Here is a 14,858-nt window from a genome sequence, read left to right on the forward strand (position 1 = left end):
TGAGACCAGTCATTAACAGGTGAGAAATGAAATCATTTGTCCCTGAGACTAGTCATTAACAGGTGAGAAATGAAATCATTTGTCCCTGAGACCAGTCATTAACAGGTGAGAAATGAACTCATTTGTCCGTGAGACCAGTCATTAACAGGTGAGAAATGAAATCATTTGTCCCTGAGACCAGTCATTATCAGGTGAGAAATGAAATCATTTGTCCCTGAGACCAGACATTAACAGGTGAGAAATGAACTCATTTGTACTTGAGACCAGTCATTAACAGGTGAGAAATTAACTCATTTGTCCGTGAGACCAGTCATTAACAGGTGGAAATGAAATCATTTGTCCCTGAGACCAGTCATTAACAGGTGAGAAATGAAATCATTTGTCCCTGAGACCAGTCATTATCAGGTGAGAAATGAAATCATTTGTCCCTGAGACCAGTCATTAACAGGTGAGAAATTAACTCATTTGTCCGTGAGACCAGTCATTAACAGGCGAGAATTGAAATCATTTGTCCCTAAGACTAGTCATTAACAGGTGAGAAATGAAATCATTTGTCCCTGAGACCAGTCATTAACAGGTGAGAAATGAACTCATTTGTCCCTGAGACGAGTCATGAACAGGTGAGAAATGAACTCTTTTGTCCGTGAGACCAGTCATTAACAGGCGAGAATTGAAATCATTTGTCCCTGAGACGAGTCATTAACAGGTGAGAAATGAACTCATTTGTCCGTGAGACCAGTCATTAACAGGCGAGAATTGAAATCATTTGTCCCTGAGACTAGTCATTAACAGGTGAGAAATGAAATCATTTGTCCCTGAGACCAGTCATTAACAGGCGAGAATTGAAATCATTTGTCCCTGAGACCAGTCATTAACAGACGAGAAATTCATAAATATGTGTTTACAACAAAAAGGAATAATGAAAAATATCTTGCTGGCACTCGGGCTCGAATTAGCGACATCTCGCTCTCAAGGCAAATATCCTACCACTAGGTTAAACAGAAATTGCCACAGTTCTGAGCTGATAAGTCGACCTTATACTCTATACTTTTACATGTGTAATCACTATAATTTGATACAATGTTGTTTTTGTTTACAGTGAAGAAATTGCCTTTTATCAGGGAAACAAAAGAGAACAGTACATAATATTGGCTACCTTCAGAAAGCTGGTATGTTTGGTGACTTACATTCAATGTTATATGTAGATGATAACTTCCTACTATATATTACAACAATAACAACATTATTTTGTAAAATTCCATTATTTTAAAACTTCGGTTTTAAGGCAAGAGGCCTCCTAATATTCGTCTACAAGAAGGGTTTTGTTATAGTTATACAATACGGAGTTTAAAGTTTTCTATACATAGGTAGAATTTGTTTCAATGTTTAGTAACCTCAAGCCTTTCGGCTCATAAGTATTACATTTATAACACATATATACAACATACAATAATGTACAGATCATTACAGCGATGGAAACTCAAATAAATTATACATTTTGATTATCAAGCTTGTACATTATTAATTAATTGACGGACAGTTGATTACTACTATACTGAACAACAGCAAAATGCGCCAGAATTGTAAACTAAACGAAAAAATATTTGTCTACGTTACATATTCTGTATTCTGAACAGTTAATAATTGAACCAGTTTTGTAATATTGATTTAGACATGATGTTTAAAATGTGGTGTATTGACAGGTGAACCACTTACGGCATTTCATTGGGTTCCGGCTAACGATGGGCTTTGTGGACAACATAGTGGCAAAATGTAAGTGGACAATTTACTCATCACTTCATGGAAAATCTACACATTCTGACTGACAACAATCTTTATCTTATTCAGACAATGAGACTTGATTTGTCCTTGTTTAAGCTGTTCTGAACAAACAAATACTTAGTGAATTGGAGCAAACAATAAAAGCGAAGAAAGGAGTTGATAAGTTAGACCAAAGTTTGATGTTATAGCTGAAATGATGACAATTCGGACAAATTTAACATGATAGCAAAAATGGAATCTTTATTACTGGATGAATTTAACTTGGCAAAAATGAATAGTTAATTCTGGACGAATTTAATGTGGATAAAGGAATACTTTCATGGTATGATATTAAAGAGATTGGCAAATGTGTCCTTACATGCTGTATATTCATATATAGTCATGTACTAATATTGTACAAAATACAGTGTATATTACAAAAACAACAATTATTTGATACTAAGTATGATTTGATCTAGTCAGAATATTAACACAATAATAATATTGGTAAATCAGGAATCAGTCATTACAGTACAACATTGACATTTAAATGCTTCGTTTTCTTAAAAAAAGATGTATTGCAAATTCAAAAAAGACTACCATTACGCTTTGGAAGTTAAGAACAAACATATGGTTTACAGTGGAACCTCTATAAACCGAACATGCATGGGACATTGATATTTGTTCGGTTTACAGAGGGTTCAGTTTGGAGAAGTTGGTCGAAATAACCGGTCGAGTTCCGAATATAATTGGTCGGACGATGTTAGATTGTACCCGATTACAAACCGGCACTAGGCCTACAATATGCACATAGATAATTTAGTTTGTCTGAAGAATATGAATATCATGAAAGTAAATCAATGCATATATTGCAGATTATATAAGAAATTAAAATGACTAACTGTAGTTTTATACATTTACTGCACTTCACGATCGACCTGCATTCTGTTGCTTCGCCATGTGGTGGGGCCTAATACGGGATATTTAATGATTTTACAAAAAACGGAAATCGAATGATATGAAAGTGTGTGAAGATGTCTTGCTTCAATATGAATTACAATTGATCACTTGATACCGGTGGTATTCCCGATATCGGTATTGTCTTAAAAAATAAACATCGGACACTGGCATTATTTCAGTGTGTATAGTTATGACCCTGCAAGAACACCCCTTATTGGGCCTCATTTAGATTAGAATGCGAAACTCAGGCTCCTAGCTCTACTTGTATTGCGAAGATTAACATGGAATCTGCTGCGCCTCGATGAAGTGTGGCATTGTTTCATAATTAGTATTAATTACCGTGTTGATTATACACTACAATCATAACGCCCCTCAGGGTATTTATTGGATACCTGTACAAATCACCTACATGTAAACGTAAGTCCTGATCGAGACACAATTTGCCTTCACACAATACCCGTCACAGTTGTTGTTTCACGGTTGACTAGCCTGACCTCGTGTCATAATCGCTCGGGTAAGGCCGGTTTTCAGAAGTAATTTTTGGTATACTTTATCAGGAACCGGACACAAAATCGGTCCGGTGTTCGGAATTCAGAGGGATCGGTATTTGGAAGTTTTTAAATACCATAATAAAGAAGGACCAATTCCGTACAATGACAATTCGTTCGGTATTCAGAGGTGTTCGGTTTTTAGAAGGTTCGGTTTTCGGAAGTTGCACTGTATATATATATATATATATGTTAACAATGTCTTTGTAGATGTAGCTACAGTGGTGGGTTATCTGGTTGTCAGCCGGCCATTCCTTGACCTGACTAATCCTCGTCACATGAAAAGCACACACAGTGAGATGCTTGAGGTAAGGTCTGCTGTAAAATCGTACTTTTATATTTAATACGTATGTGTATGTTTTGTTATATTATCACACAACCGTATGATTTCAATATAGTTGTAAACAGGGGTGTTCATTGAGGATCAAACAACCGCATGTGTTCGATGTAGATAATAAATGTTGTATAATTATACAATGATATTAACTTAAAGCCTACTGAGTATGATCCCCAGACAAAAGATAAGGCCTACATTCACAGAGAAATTGGTTGCAGAAAAGTTACAGATTTGTATTTAACTGATATATGATATATATTTTAATTGGACATCAGTATTAGTATATTACTATAACTGGACATCAGTATTAGTATATTACTATAACTGGATGTCAGTATTAGTATATTACTATAACTGGATGTCAGTGTTAGTATATTACTATAACTGGATGTCAGTATTAGTATATTACTATAACTGGATGTCAGTGTCAGTATATTACTATAACTGGATGTCAGTATTGGTATATTACTATAACTGGATGTCAGTGTTAGTATATTACTATAACTTGATGTCAGTGTTGGTATATTACTATAACTGGATGTCAATATTAGTATATTACTATAACTGGATGTCAGTATTGGTATATTACTATAACTGGATGTCAGTGTTAGTATATTACTATAACTTGATGTCAGTGTTGGTATATTACTATAACTGGATGTCAATATTAGTATATTACTATAACTGGATATCAGTGTTAGTATATTACTATAACTTGATGTCAGTATTAGTATACTACTGTAACTGGATGTCAATATTAGTATATTACTATAACTGGATGTCAGTGTTAGTATATTACTATAACTGGATGTCAGTATTGGTATATTACTATAACTGGATGTCAGTGTTAGTATATTACTATAACTTGATGTCAGTGTTGGTATATTACTATAACTGGATGTCAATATTAGTATATTACTATAACTGGATATCAGTGTTAGTATATTACTATAACTTGATGTCAGTATTAGTATACTACTGTAACTGGATGTCAATATTAGTATATTACTATAACTGGATGTCAGTGTTGGTATATTACTATAACTGGATGTCAGTATTAGTATATTACTATAACTGGATGTCAGTGTTAGTATATTACTATAACTGGATGTCAGTATTAGTATATTACTATAACTGGACGTCAGTGTTAGTATATTACTATAACTGGATGTCAGTGTTAGTATATTACTATAACTGGATGTCAGTATTAGTATATTACTATAACTGGATGTCAGTGTTAGTATATTACTATAACTGGACGTCAGTATTAGTATATTACTATAACTGGATGTCAGTATTAGTATATTACTATAACTGGATGTCAGTATTAGTATATTACTATAACTGGATGTCAGTATTAGTATATTACTATAACTGGATGTCAGTGTTAGTATATTACTATAACTGGATGTCAGTATTAGTATATTACTATAACTGGATGTCAGTATTAGTATATTACTATAACTGGATGTCAGTGTTAGTATATTACTATAACTGGATGTCAGTATTAGTATATTACTATAACTGGATGTCAGTATTAGTATATTACTATAACTGGATGTCAGTGTTAGTATATTACTATAACTGGATGTCAGTGTTGGTATATTACTATAACTGGATGTCAGTATTAGTATATTACTATAACTGGATGTCAGTGTTAGTATATTACTATAACTGGATGTCAGTATTAGTATATTACTATAACTGGATGTCAGTATTAGTATATTACTATTAGTGGATGTCAGTGTTTGAGTATTCCTGGTACCATAGTATGGTTAGAGTATCAGTGTATATTTTCTGTCCACTGACAGGATTATTACAAGAGTGGGAGGATGTTGGTGAGGATGGCCGAGGCTATTGGCCGAATTGTCCTGGCTGGGAGAGAGATGACCAGACTAGCTGGGTAAGTGGTTCCTATACAGAAAACATGAGACCAAAGCATTTTGTTACTGAAACTTTGTACGCCTAAATATAGGTACATTTGTATATGGTAACTTTTGGATCTGAAAACAAAACACAAAACCAAAGTCACATGTGAAAGTACCCCTGATAGAGAACAGAGAATGGTGCCATGTACCAGTAGTCGTTGACTCATTGAAATTTGTCTATCACAGGTTTACGTCCAGGATCACGGAGCTCATGAGAGTTCTTGATGACCTCAATAAAGGCCGATACGAAAGAACCATGGTGTCGGATCAGAATAACTGTAAGTGGTGAATGTGTAGAGAGGTTTGTCTTGGTCAACCTTCCTATCCTCTGTGCTTGTGTGTTAATGCTGAGTATTACGATTACTTTTAATTACAATTATTCTAGTTTGAAAAATTATCTTTCAGTAGTTATGCATTATTAACTTTTGAAATAATTGTGATTAATGACTGTGTTATGTTTTTTCCAGCAAAAGATGAAAAAACTCAGACATACAAAGCAGGATCTGGAAAAATAGTAAACCAGGACCACCTTATCAAGTAAGAGGTTTAAATCAAGTACGCTCCTGTAACTTTCCTTACCTATTGTTATTTAAAGTAACACACTTAATGAACAGACTGAGGTGGTTGGTAGGTTTTACTCCATTTTCTGCTTAATATATACTAAACTTGACCCTATATACAGTATTTAGTTAAAATTTGAAGGAAATTGTCAGACAGTATAGTAATCAGTATGTGCTTAGTTTTGATTACATAATATTATGTTGGTTTTAACAGAAACAATCATATACTGATTTGTTACTGGATGTGAGAAAAAAGCACAGAGCAACATTAACTAGTCAGCTATCAAAGTTAAAATCCCGTGTGTTGATAAATAGTTCTTTTTTTAAAAAGGACAGCTGGGAACATTATAGATAAATTCAAGTACAGCTCTGCTGCTGTAACTTGTATTACTATAATGAGGGGTTATGTAATACAAAATATCTCAGTTTGACTGGAAAATACCTCAGTGTGACTGTACCGGTGGAAAATAGCTCAATGTGACTGTACTGGTGGAAAATACCTCAGTGTGACTGTACCGGTGGAAAATAGCTCAGTGTGACTGTACCGATGAAAAATACCTCAGTGTGACTGTACCGGTGGAAAATACCTCAGTGTGACTGGTATTAGTGGAAAATAGCTCAGTGTGACTGTATTATTAGAAAATACCTCAGTGTAACTGTACATGTACCGGTGGAAAATACATCAGTGTAACTGTACCGGTGGAAAATACCTCAGTGTAACTGTACATGTACCGGTGGAAAATACCTCAGTGTAACTGGTATTAGTGGAAAATAGCTCATTGTGACTGTACAGGTTAAAAATAGCTCAGTGTGACTGTATTAGTGGAAAATAGCTCAATGTGACTGTATTAGTGGAATATAGCTCAGTGTGACTGGTATTAGTGGAAAATAGCTCATGATGATCAGTGTGACTGGTATTAGTGGAAAATAGCTCAGTGTGACTGGTATTAGTGGAAAATAGCTCAGTGTGACTGGTATTAGTGGAAAATAGCTCATTGTGACTGGTATAAGTGGAAAATAGCTCATTGTGACTGTATTATTGGAAAATAGCTCATTGTGACTGTATTATTGGAAAATAGCTCAGTGTGACTGGTATTAGTGGAAAATAGCTCAGTGTGACTGGTATTAGTGGAAAATAGCTCATTGTGACTGGTATAAGTGGAAAATAGCTCATTGTGACTGGTATTAGTGGAAAATAGCTCATTGTGACTGTATTATTGGAAAATAGCTCAGTGTGACTGGTATTAGTGGAAAATAGCTCAGTGTGACTGGTATTAGTGGAAAATACCTCAAGTGTGACTGGTATTAGTGGAAAATAGCTCATTGTGACTGTATTAGTGGAAAATACCTCAGTGTGACTGGTATTAGTGGAAAATAGCTCATTGTGACTGGTACCGGTGGAAAATATCTCAGTGTGACTGGTATTAGTGGAAAATATCTCAGTGTGACTGGTATTAGTGGAAAATATCTCATTGTGACTGGTATTAGTGGAAAATATCTCATTGTGACTGGTATTAGTGGAAAATATCTCATTGTGACTGGTACCGGTGGAAAATACCTCAGTGTGACTGGTATTAGTGGAAAATACCTCATTGTGACTGGTACCGGTGGAAAATACCTCAGTGTGACTGGTATAAGTGGAAAATACCTCAGTGTGACTGGTATTAGTGGAAAATATCTCAGTGTGACTGGTATTAGTGGAAAATATCTCATTGTGACTGGTATTAGTGGAAAATATCTCAGTGTGACTGGTATTAGTGGAAAATAGCTCATTGTGACTGGTATAAGTGGAAAATAGCTCATTGTGACTGTATTATTGGAAAATAGCTCATTGTGACTGTATTATTGGAAAATAGCTCAGTGTGACTGGTATTAGTGGAAAATAGCTCATTGTGACTGGTATAAGTGGAAAATAGCTCATTGTGACTGTATTATTGGAAAATAGCTCATTGTGACTGTATTATTGGAAAATAGCTCATTGTGACTGTATTATTGGAAAATAGCTCATTGTGACTGTATTATTGGAAAATAGCTCATTGTGACTGTATTATTGGAAAATAGCTCATTGTGACTGTATTATTGGAAAATAGCTCATTGTGACTTGTATTAGTGGAAAATAGCTCATTGTGACTGGTACCGGTGGAAAATAGCTCAGTGTGACTGGTACCGGTGGAAAATACCTCAGTGTGACTGGTATAAGTGGAAAATACCTCAGTGTGACTGGTATTAGTGGAAAATAGCTCAGTGTGACTGGTATTAGTGGAAAATAGCTCATTGTGACTGGTATAAGTGGAAAATAGCTCATTGTGACTGTATTATTGGAAAATAGCTCATTGTGACTGTATTATTGGGAAATAGCTCATTGTGACTGTATTATTGGAAAATAGCTCATTGTGACTGTATTATTGGAAAATAGCTCATTGTGACTGTATTATTGGAAAATAGCTCATTGTGACTTGTATTAGTGGAAAATAGCTCAGTGTGACTGTATTAGTGGAAAATAGCTCAATGTGACTGTATTAGTGGAATATAGCTCAGTGTGACTGGTATTAGTGGAAAATAGCTCATGATGATCAGTGTGACTGGTATTAGTGGAAAATAGCTCAGTGTGACTGGTATTAGTGGAAAATAGCTCAGTGTGACTGGTATTAGTGGAAAATAGCTCATTGTGACTGGTATAAGTGGAAAATAGCTCATTGTGACTGTATTATTGGAAAATAGCTCATTGTGACTGTATTATTGGAAAATAGCTCATTGTGACTGTATTATTGGAAAATAGCTCATTGTGACTGTATTATTGGAAAATAGCTCATTGTGACTGTATTATTGGAAAATAGCTCATTGTGACTGTATTATTGGAAAATAGCTCATTGTGACTTGTATTAGTGGAAAATAGCTCATTGTGACTGTATAAGTGGAAAATACCTCAGTGTGACTGGTATTAGTGGAAAATAGCTCATTGTGACTGGTACCGGTGGAAAATAGCTCAGTGTGACTGGTACCGGTGGAAAATAGCTCAGTGTGACTGGTATAAGTGGAAAATACCTCAGTGTGACTGGTATTAGTGGAAAATATCTCAGTGTGACTGGTATTAGTGGAAAATAGCTCAGTGTGACTGGTATTAGTGGAAAATAGCTCATTGTGACTGGTATAAGTGGAAAATAGCTCATTGTGACTGTATTATTGGAAAATAGCTCATTGTGACTGTATTATTGGAAAATAGCTCAGTGTGACTGGTATTAGTGGAAAATAGCTCAGTGTGACTGGTATTAGTGGAAAATAGCTCAGTGTGACTGGTATTAGTGGAAAATACCTCAAGTGTGACTGGTATTAGTGGAAAATAGCTCATTGTGACTGTATTAGTGGAAAATACCTCAGTGTGACTGGTATTAGTGGAAAATAGCTCATTGTGACTGGTACCGGTGGAAAATAGCTCAGTGTGACTGGTATTAGTGGAAAATATCTCAGTGTGACTGGTATTAGTGGAAAATATCTCATTGTGACTGGTATTAGTGGAAAATATCTCATTGTGACTGGTATTAGTGGAAAATATCTCATTGTGACTGGTACCGGTGGAAAATACCTCAGTGTGACTGGTATTAGTGGAAAATACCTCATTGTGACTGGTACCGGTGGAAAATACCTCAGTGTGACTGGTATAAGTGGAAAATACCTCAGTGTGACTGGTATTAGTGGAAAATATCTCAGTGTGACTGGTATTAGTGGAAAATATCTCATTGTGACTGGTATTAGTGGAAAATATCTCAGTGTGACTGGTATTAGTGGAAAATAGCTCATTGTGACTGGTATAAGTGGAAAATAGCTCATTGTGACTGTATTATTGGAAAATAGCTCATTGTGACTGTATTATTGGAAAATAGCTCAGTGTGACTGGTATTAGTGGAAAATAGCTCAGTGTGACTGGTATTAGTGGAAAATAGCTCATTGTGACTGGTATAAGTGGAAAATAGCTCATTGTGACTGTATTAGTGGAAAATAGCTCAGTGTGACTGGTATTAGTGGAAAATAGCTCGGTGTGACTGGTATAAGTGGAAAATAGCTCAGTGTGACTGGTATTAGTGGAAAATAGCTCATTGTGACTGTATTATTGGAAAATAGCTCAGTGTGACTGGTATTAGTGGAAAATAGCTCATTGTGACTGTATTATTGGAAAATAGCTCATTGTGACTGTATTATTGGAAAATAGCTCAGTGTGACTGGTATTAGTGGAAAATAGCTCAGTGTGACTGGTATTAGTGGAAAATAGCTCATTGTGACTGGTATTAGTGGAAAATAGCTCATTGTGACTGGTATTAGTGGAAAATAGCTCATTGTGACTGTATTAGTGGAAAATAGCTCAGTGTGACTGGTATGAGTGGAAAATAGCTCAGTGTGACTGGTATAAGTGGAAAATAGCTCATTGTGACTGGTATTAGTGGAAAATAGCTCATTGTGACTGTATTATTGGAAAATAGCTCAGTGTGACTGGTATTAGTGGAAAATAGCTCAGTGTGACTGGTATTAGTGGAAAATAGCTCATTGTGACTGGTATTAGTGGAAAATAGCTCATTGTGACTGGTATTAGTGGAAAATAGCTCATTGTGACTGTATTAGTGGAAAATAGCTCAGTGTGACTGGTATTAGTGGAAAATAGCTCAGTGTGACTGGTATAAGTGGAAAATAGCTCAGTGTGACTGGTATTAGTGGAAAATAGCTCATTGTGACTGTATTAGTGGAAAATAGCTCATTGTGACTGTATTATTGGAAAATAGCTCAGTGTGACTGGTATAAGTGGAAAATAGCTCATTGTGACTGGTATAAGAGGAAACCAATTTAAAGTTCTTTATCATTAACCCTTTGGTGTTCTGTACACTCATACTTATGTAATTATAAGCCTTACCAAGCAGAATGTAGATTCATTTTGGCCATGTTTAATTGATAAAGGATCTGTATATGTGTTAATTTAAATTAATTGATATGTGTGTTTGACTGTAGGTTTGATAAAGTTCCACTTGTCACCCCCAATGGAGACGTGCTCATCAAGGAACTCACTTTTGAGGTATTTACATAAAACATGCTGAAAGTTTAGATAGATTATCTCATAATGATCGTGTGTATACACGTATGATTTCATTCGTAGTGGTCTTTAATATCAAATTATTAAAAGATATTTGTTTATTTAGTTACTTGTATGTCTGTAAGTTGACATTTTGATTGGCTAATCGTTATTTTACAGGTAAAGGGCGGAATGAATGTATTGGTGTGTGGTCCAAATGGTTGTGGTAAAAGTTCCCTGTTCCGAGTTCTGGGCGAGGTAAGTGTATCTTAAGTGATAATGTGAAATTTAGCATGAAACATTATATGAAAACAACATGGCTGACAGGCGGCCATCTAGGATTTTGACTATTGCAGGTTGCTCCTGCTATAATTGTACTATATCAAGTTATGAAATGTTTTGAAAGAGTGAAAGAAGGAAAAAAGAAGAGAAAAAATCAGTCCTTCATTTGACTGATATAGATCATTCAGGGATTTTTGTAATTTAATCAGCATGACATTTTAAGATGTATTAATTAGGGTTTTCATTTTTTTTCCCAGTTATGGCCATTATTTGGAGGCACCCTGACCAAACCAGAAAAAGGAAACCTTTTCTACGTGCCACAAGTAAGTTGCTATTTAACATGATGTTCCACAGTCATTAAAATTACTACATAATATGTACTACACCATCATTTGAATGTAGGTCATTGTGACCTAGATTTTCTGCTTCACTGACTTTGGTAAGATTGTAAGTTTTCACCCCGTTTCCATTGGAACAGGTGCAGATGAAAAAGTATATTTTATTGAAATCCTGTTTTCTTTCACTTTTTGGTCTTGAGTCTAGTTATTATTGGATAATAAGATTAAGTGTAATGTGTCATTACAGCGTCCGTACATGACTGTCGGGACTCTCAGGGACCAGGTGATCTACCCACACAGCCGAGAGGAACAACTTAAAAAAGGAATAAGGGATTCACAGCTACAGGAAATCCTAGAAAAAGTAAACTCACTTTCCAACTTTTTTTTTTTAGATGATTACAAAATGGTGGTTTTATAGACAGTAAATATATGATAATGCTTTATTGTTAAAACCAAAGTTTCTTTTTATTACCACAATGATTTGAAAGATAATTGACATACTTTTAATTAGCTGTCATTGAGTTTGTTATATTCTTTATCAAATTAAACTTGGTAATATATAGAAGATTAAAGTGAGCACTTCATCATGTAAGGTATATTTGACCAGTAATGTAATGTATACAATCTATATATATATAGGTACAGTTGTCTTACATACTGGAGAGAGAAGGAGGATGGGATGCAGTACAGGTAAATCTATCTTTTTCTTTCTCAATCTGTTGCTCATGTATAACCATCATGTCTTGTCAATTCCTGTTATGAATCAATGACTTGTCAATGAGAACCTCTGTAATTAACGTTCCAACACTTAATCACAATCCGTTAATGATTGGTCAAGGTCAACACCTTTGACCTTATTTTGTATGTCTATTGGGAACATTTTCCGAGTTGTTATACCTTGAGAACCCCACAGTAGATTTGGTTAATATTACCACCATAGTGACATAACACCATGTTCTTTGTATTGGAGGACATTCATGTCTTACAGACGTTTTCTAGTTATTTTGTTTTTGTTTTTTGTTCTCCATTGACCTTTTACAGGAAAACCTCTTTAGTTTTGGAAGTTATTTACTGGTGTTTTTTGTTGTAAGCATTTAACTGAGTAGCTCCTTTGGTTTTGGCAGTTTACATGAAAGTCCAAATTGGTGTACAGTTTTACTTGTCAATACCAGCCCCTGTCTAATCCAGATCCCTGTCTATTCCGGCTTTATTGTTTGGTCTCAGGCATTTGATTTCTTTAACTATAGTAGTTAAAACCTGTATAATCCAGAACCTGTCTTTTCTGAAAACCGTCCGTGTTCAACTGACCATGGTATAAGTTTACTTGTAAAATCGACCTGGTCAAACCGGCCATCATGTTTTCTCAACAAGCAACAACCTAAACAAACGCTTCGAAGATTTCACAATTACCGATTATTCAGGGTGACGACCATGTCACAGATTGAAGTGCCCACAGGTGTGATATACCTGTAATTTTGTTAGGCATCTCGAGGTCGTTTACGAATATTCACTACTCAAAAAGGATTACCGTCACATATTGAAGTACTAAGCCCACTGGTGCCTTTCAAGCGTCCAGTGGATACAGTTCTAACGACAGATGTTGATACTGATTACATGTGTGCCAAGCAAGGCAGTGATAGAAACTGGGCTGACTTACTCTGGTGACTAGGAAAATTATCTGTTCAGCGACTAATTGGATGGAAAATCCATGTGGAAAAATACCTACAACGACGGTATTACCGATACCTACACAACAAGTTCTGGCACGGCCATAGCCAAGATGTGTTCTCAATAAAAATCTGTTATTCTCATTTACGATCTGAATGGTTCCAAACTATTAGGCGAAAAAGGAGTAATTTATATCAAAAATATATTACAGACTCGTAAGTACGAGATCAATTAAAAAATAATACGTGAGGATTTCATATCTTAATGGGATGTAGTAAATATTATATTTCAAAGATTTTTTTTTTGCAAGTAAATGTATTGAGATGAACACAAAATTTTCTCAAGCAAAAAAGAAAATGACAATATCTAATTTCTATTCAGGATTGGATGGATGTGCTGAGTGGAGGAGAAAAACAGAGAATAGCTGTAAGTGTATTTCATTTCAACAAATTGTGTTGTTTAAAAAATAAATGGATTGGACAACAGACAAGTCTATATAAGTCCTCTCCAGTGTAAATGTGTATCACTGTACAGAAGTCAGGTAATGACAAGGAACACACATTAAACAGGCCATAGTACCACACTACTGTCAGGTAATCACATGGAACACACATTACACAGGTCATAGTACCACGCTACTGTCAGGTAATGACAAGGAACACACATTAAACAGACCATAGTGTCACACTACTGTCAGGTAATCACAAGGAACACACATTAAACAGGCCATAGTACCACACTACTGTCAGGTAATCACAAGGAACACACATTAAACAGATCATAGTACCACGCTACTGTCAGGTAATGACAAGGAACACACATTAAACAGACCAAAGTGTCACACTACTGTCAGGTAATCACAAGAAACACACATTAAACAGACCATAGTGTCACACTACTGTCAGGTAATCACAAGGAAGACACATTAAACAGGCCATAGTACCACACTACTGTCACAAGGAACACACATTAAACAGACCATAGTGTCACACTACTGTCAGGTAATCACAAGGAACACACATTAAACAGGCCATAGTACCACACTACTGTCAGGTAATCACAAGGAACACACATTAAACAGACCATAGTGTCACACTACTGTCAGGTAATCACAAGGAACACACATTAAACAGGTCATAGTGTCATACTACTGTCAGGTAATCACAAGGAACACACATTAAACAGACCATAGTACCACACTACTGTCAGGTAATCACATGGAACACACATTAAACAGACCATAGTGTCACACTACTGTCAGGTAATCACAAGGAACACACATTAAACAGGCCATAGTGTCACACTACTGTCAGGTAATCACAAGGAACACACATTAAACAGGCCATAGTACCACACTACTGTCAGGTAATCACAAGGAACACACATTAAACAGACCATAGTGTCACACCACTGTCAGGTA

At 35.5% G+C, this 14,858-nt stretch overlaps 1 protein-coding gene across 1 annotated transcript in view; it reads left to right on the plus strand.

The window, feature by feature from the left end:
• LOC117324995 (ATP-binding cassette sub-family D member 3-like) overlaps window positions 1-14,858 on the plus strand; it is a 36,283-nt gene that overhangs the window by 11,426 nt on the left and 9,999 nt on the right. Inside the window, exons 13-24 of the mRNA XM_033880864.1 lie at window positions 1,100-1,169; window positions 1,704-1,773; window positions 3,480-3,577; window positions 5,418-5,509; window positions 5,721-5,812; window positions 6,002-6,071; window positions 11,090-11,153; window positions 11,331-11,408; window positions 11,690-11,755; window positions 12,018-12,131; window positions 12,410-12,460; window positions 13,820-13,864. Of these exons, the coding sequence (XP_033736755.1) occupies window positions 1,100-1,169; window positions 1,704-1,773; window positions 3,480-3,577; window positions 5,418-5,509; window positions 5,721-5,812; window positions 6,002-6,071; window positions 11,090-11,153; window positions 11,331-11,408; window positions 11,690-11,755; window positions 12,018-12,131; window positions 12,410-12,460; window positions 13,820-13,864 (910 nt within the window). The remainder of the gene's footprint in view (window positions 1-1,099; window positions 1,170-1,703; window positions 1,774-3,479; window positions 3,578-5,417; window positions 5,510-5,720; window positions 5,813-6,001; window positions 6,072-11,089; window positions 11,154-11,330; window positions 11,409-11,689; window positions 11,756-12,017; window positions 12,132-12,409; window positions 12,461-13,819; window positions 13,865-14,858) is intronic.

This window comes from Pecten maximus, chromosome 4 (assembly GCF_902652985.1).
Source record: "Pecten maximus chromosome 4, xPecMax1.1, whole genome shotgun sequence".
NCBI lineage: Eukaryota > Metazoa > Mollusca > Bivalvia > Pectinida > Pectinidae > Pecten > Pecten maximus.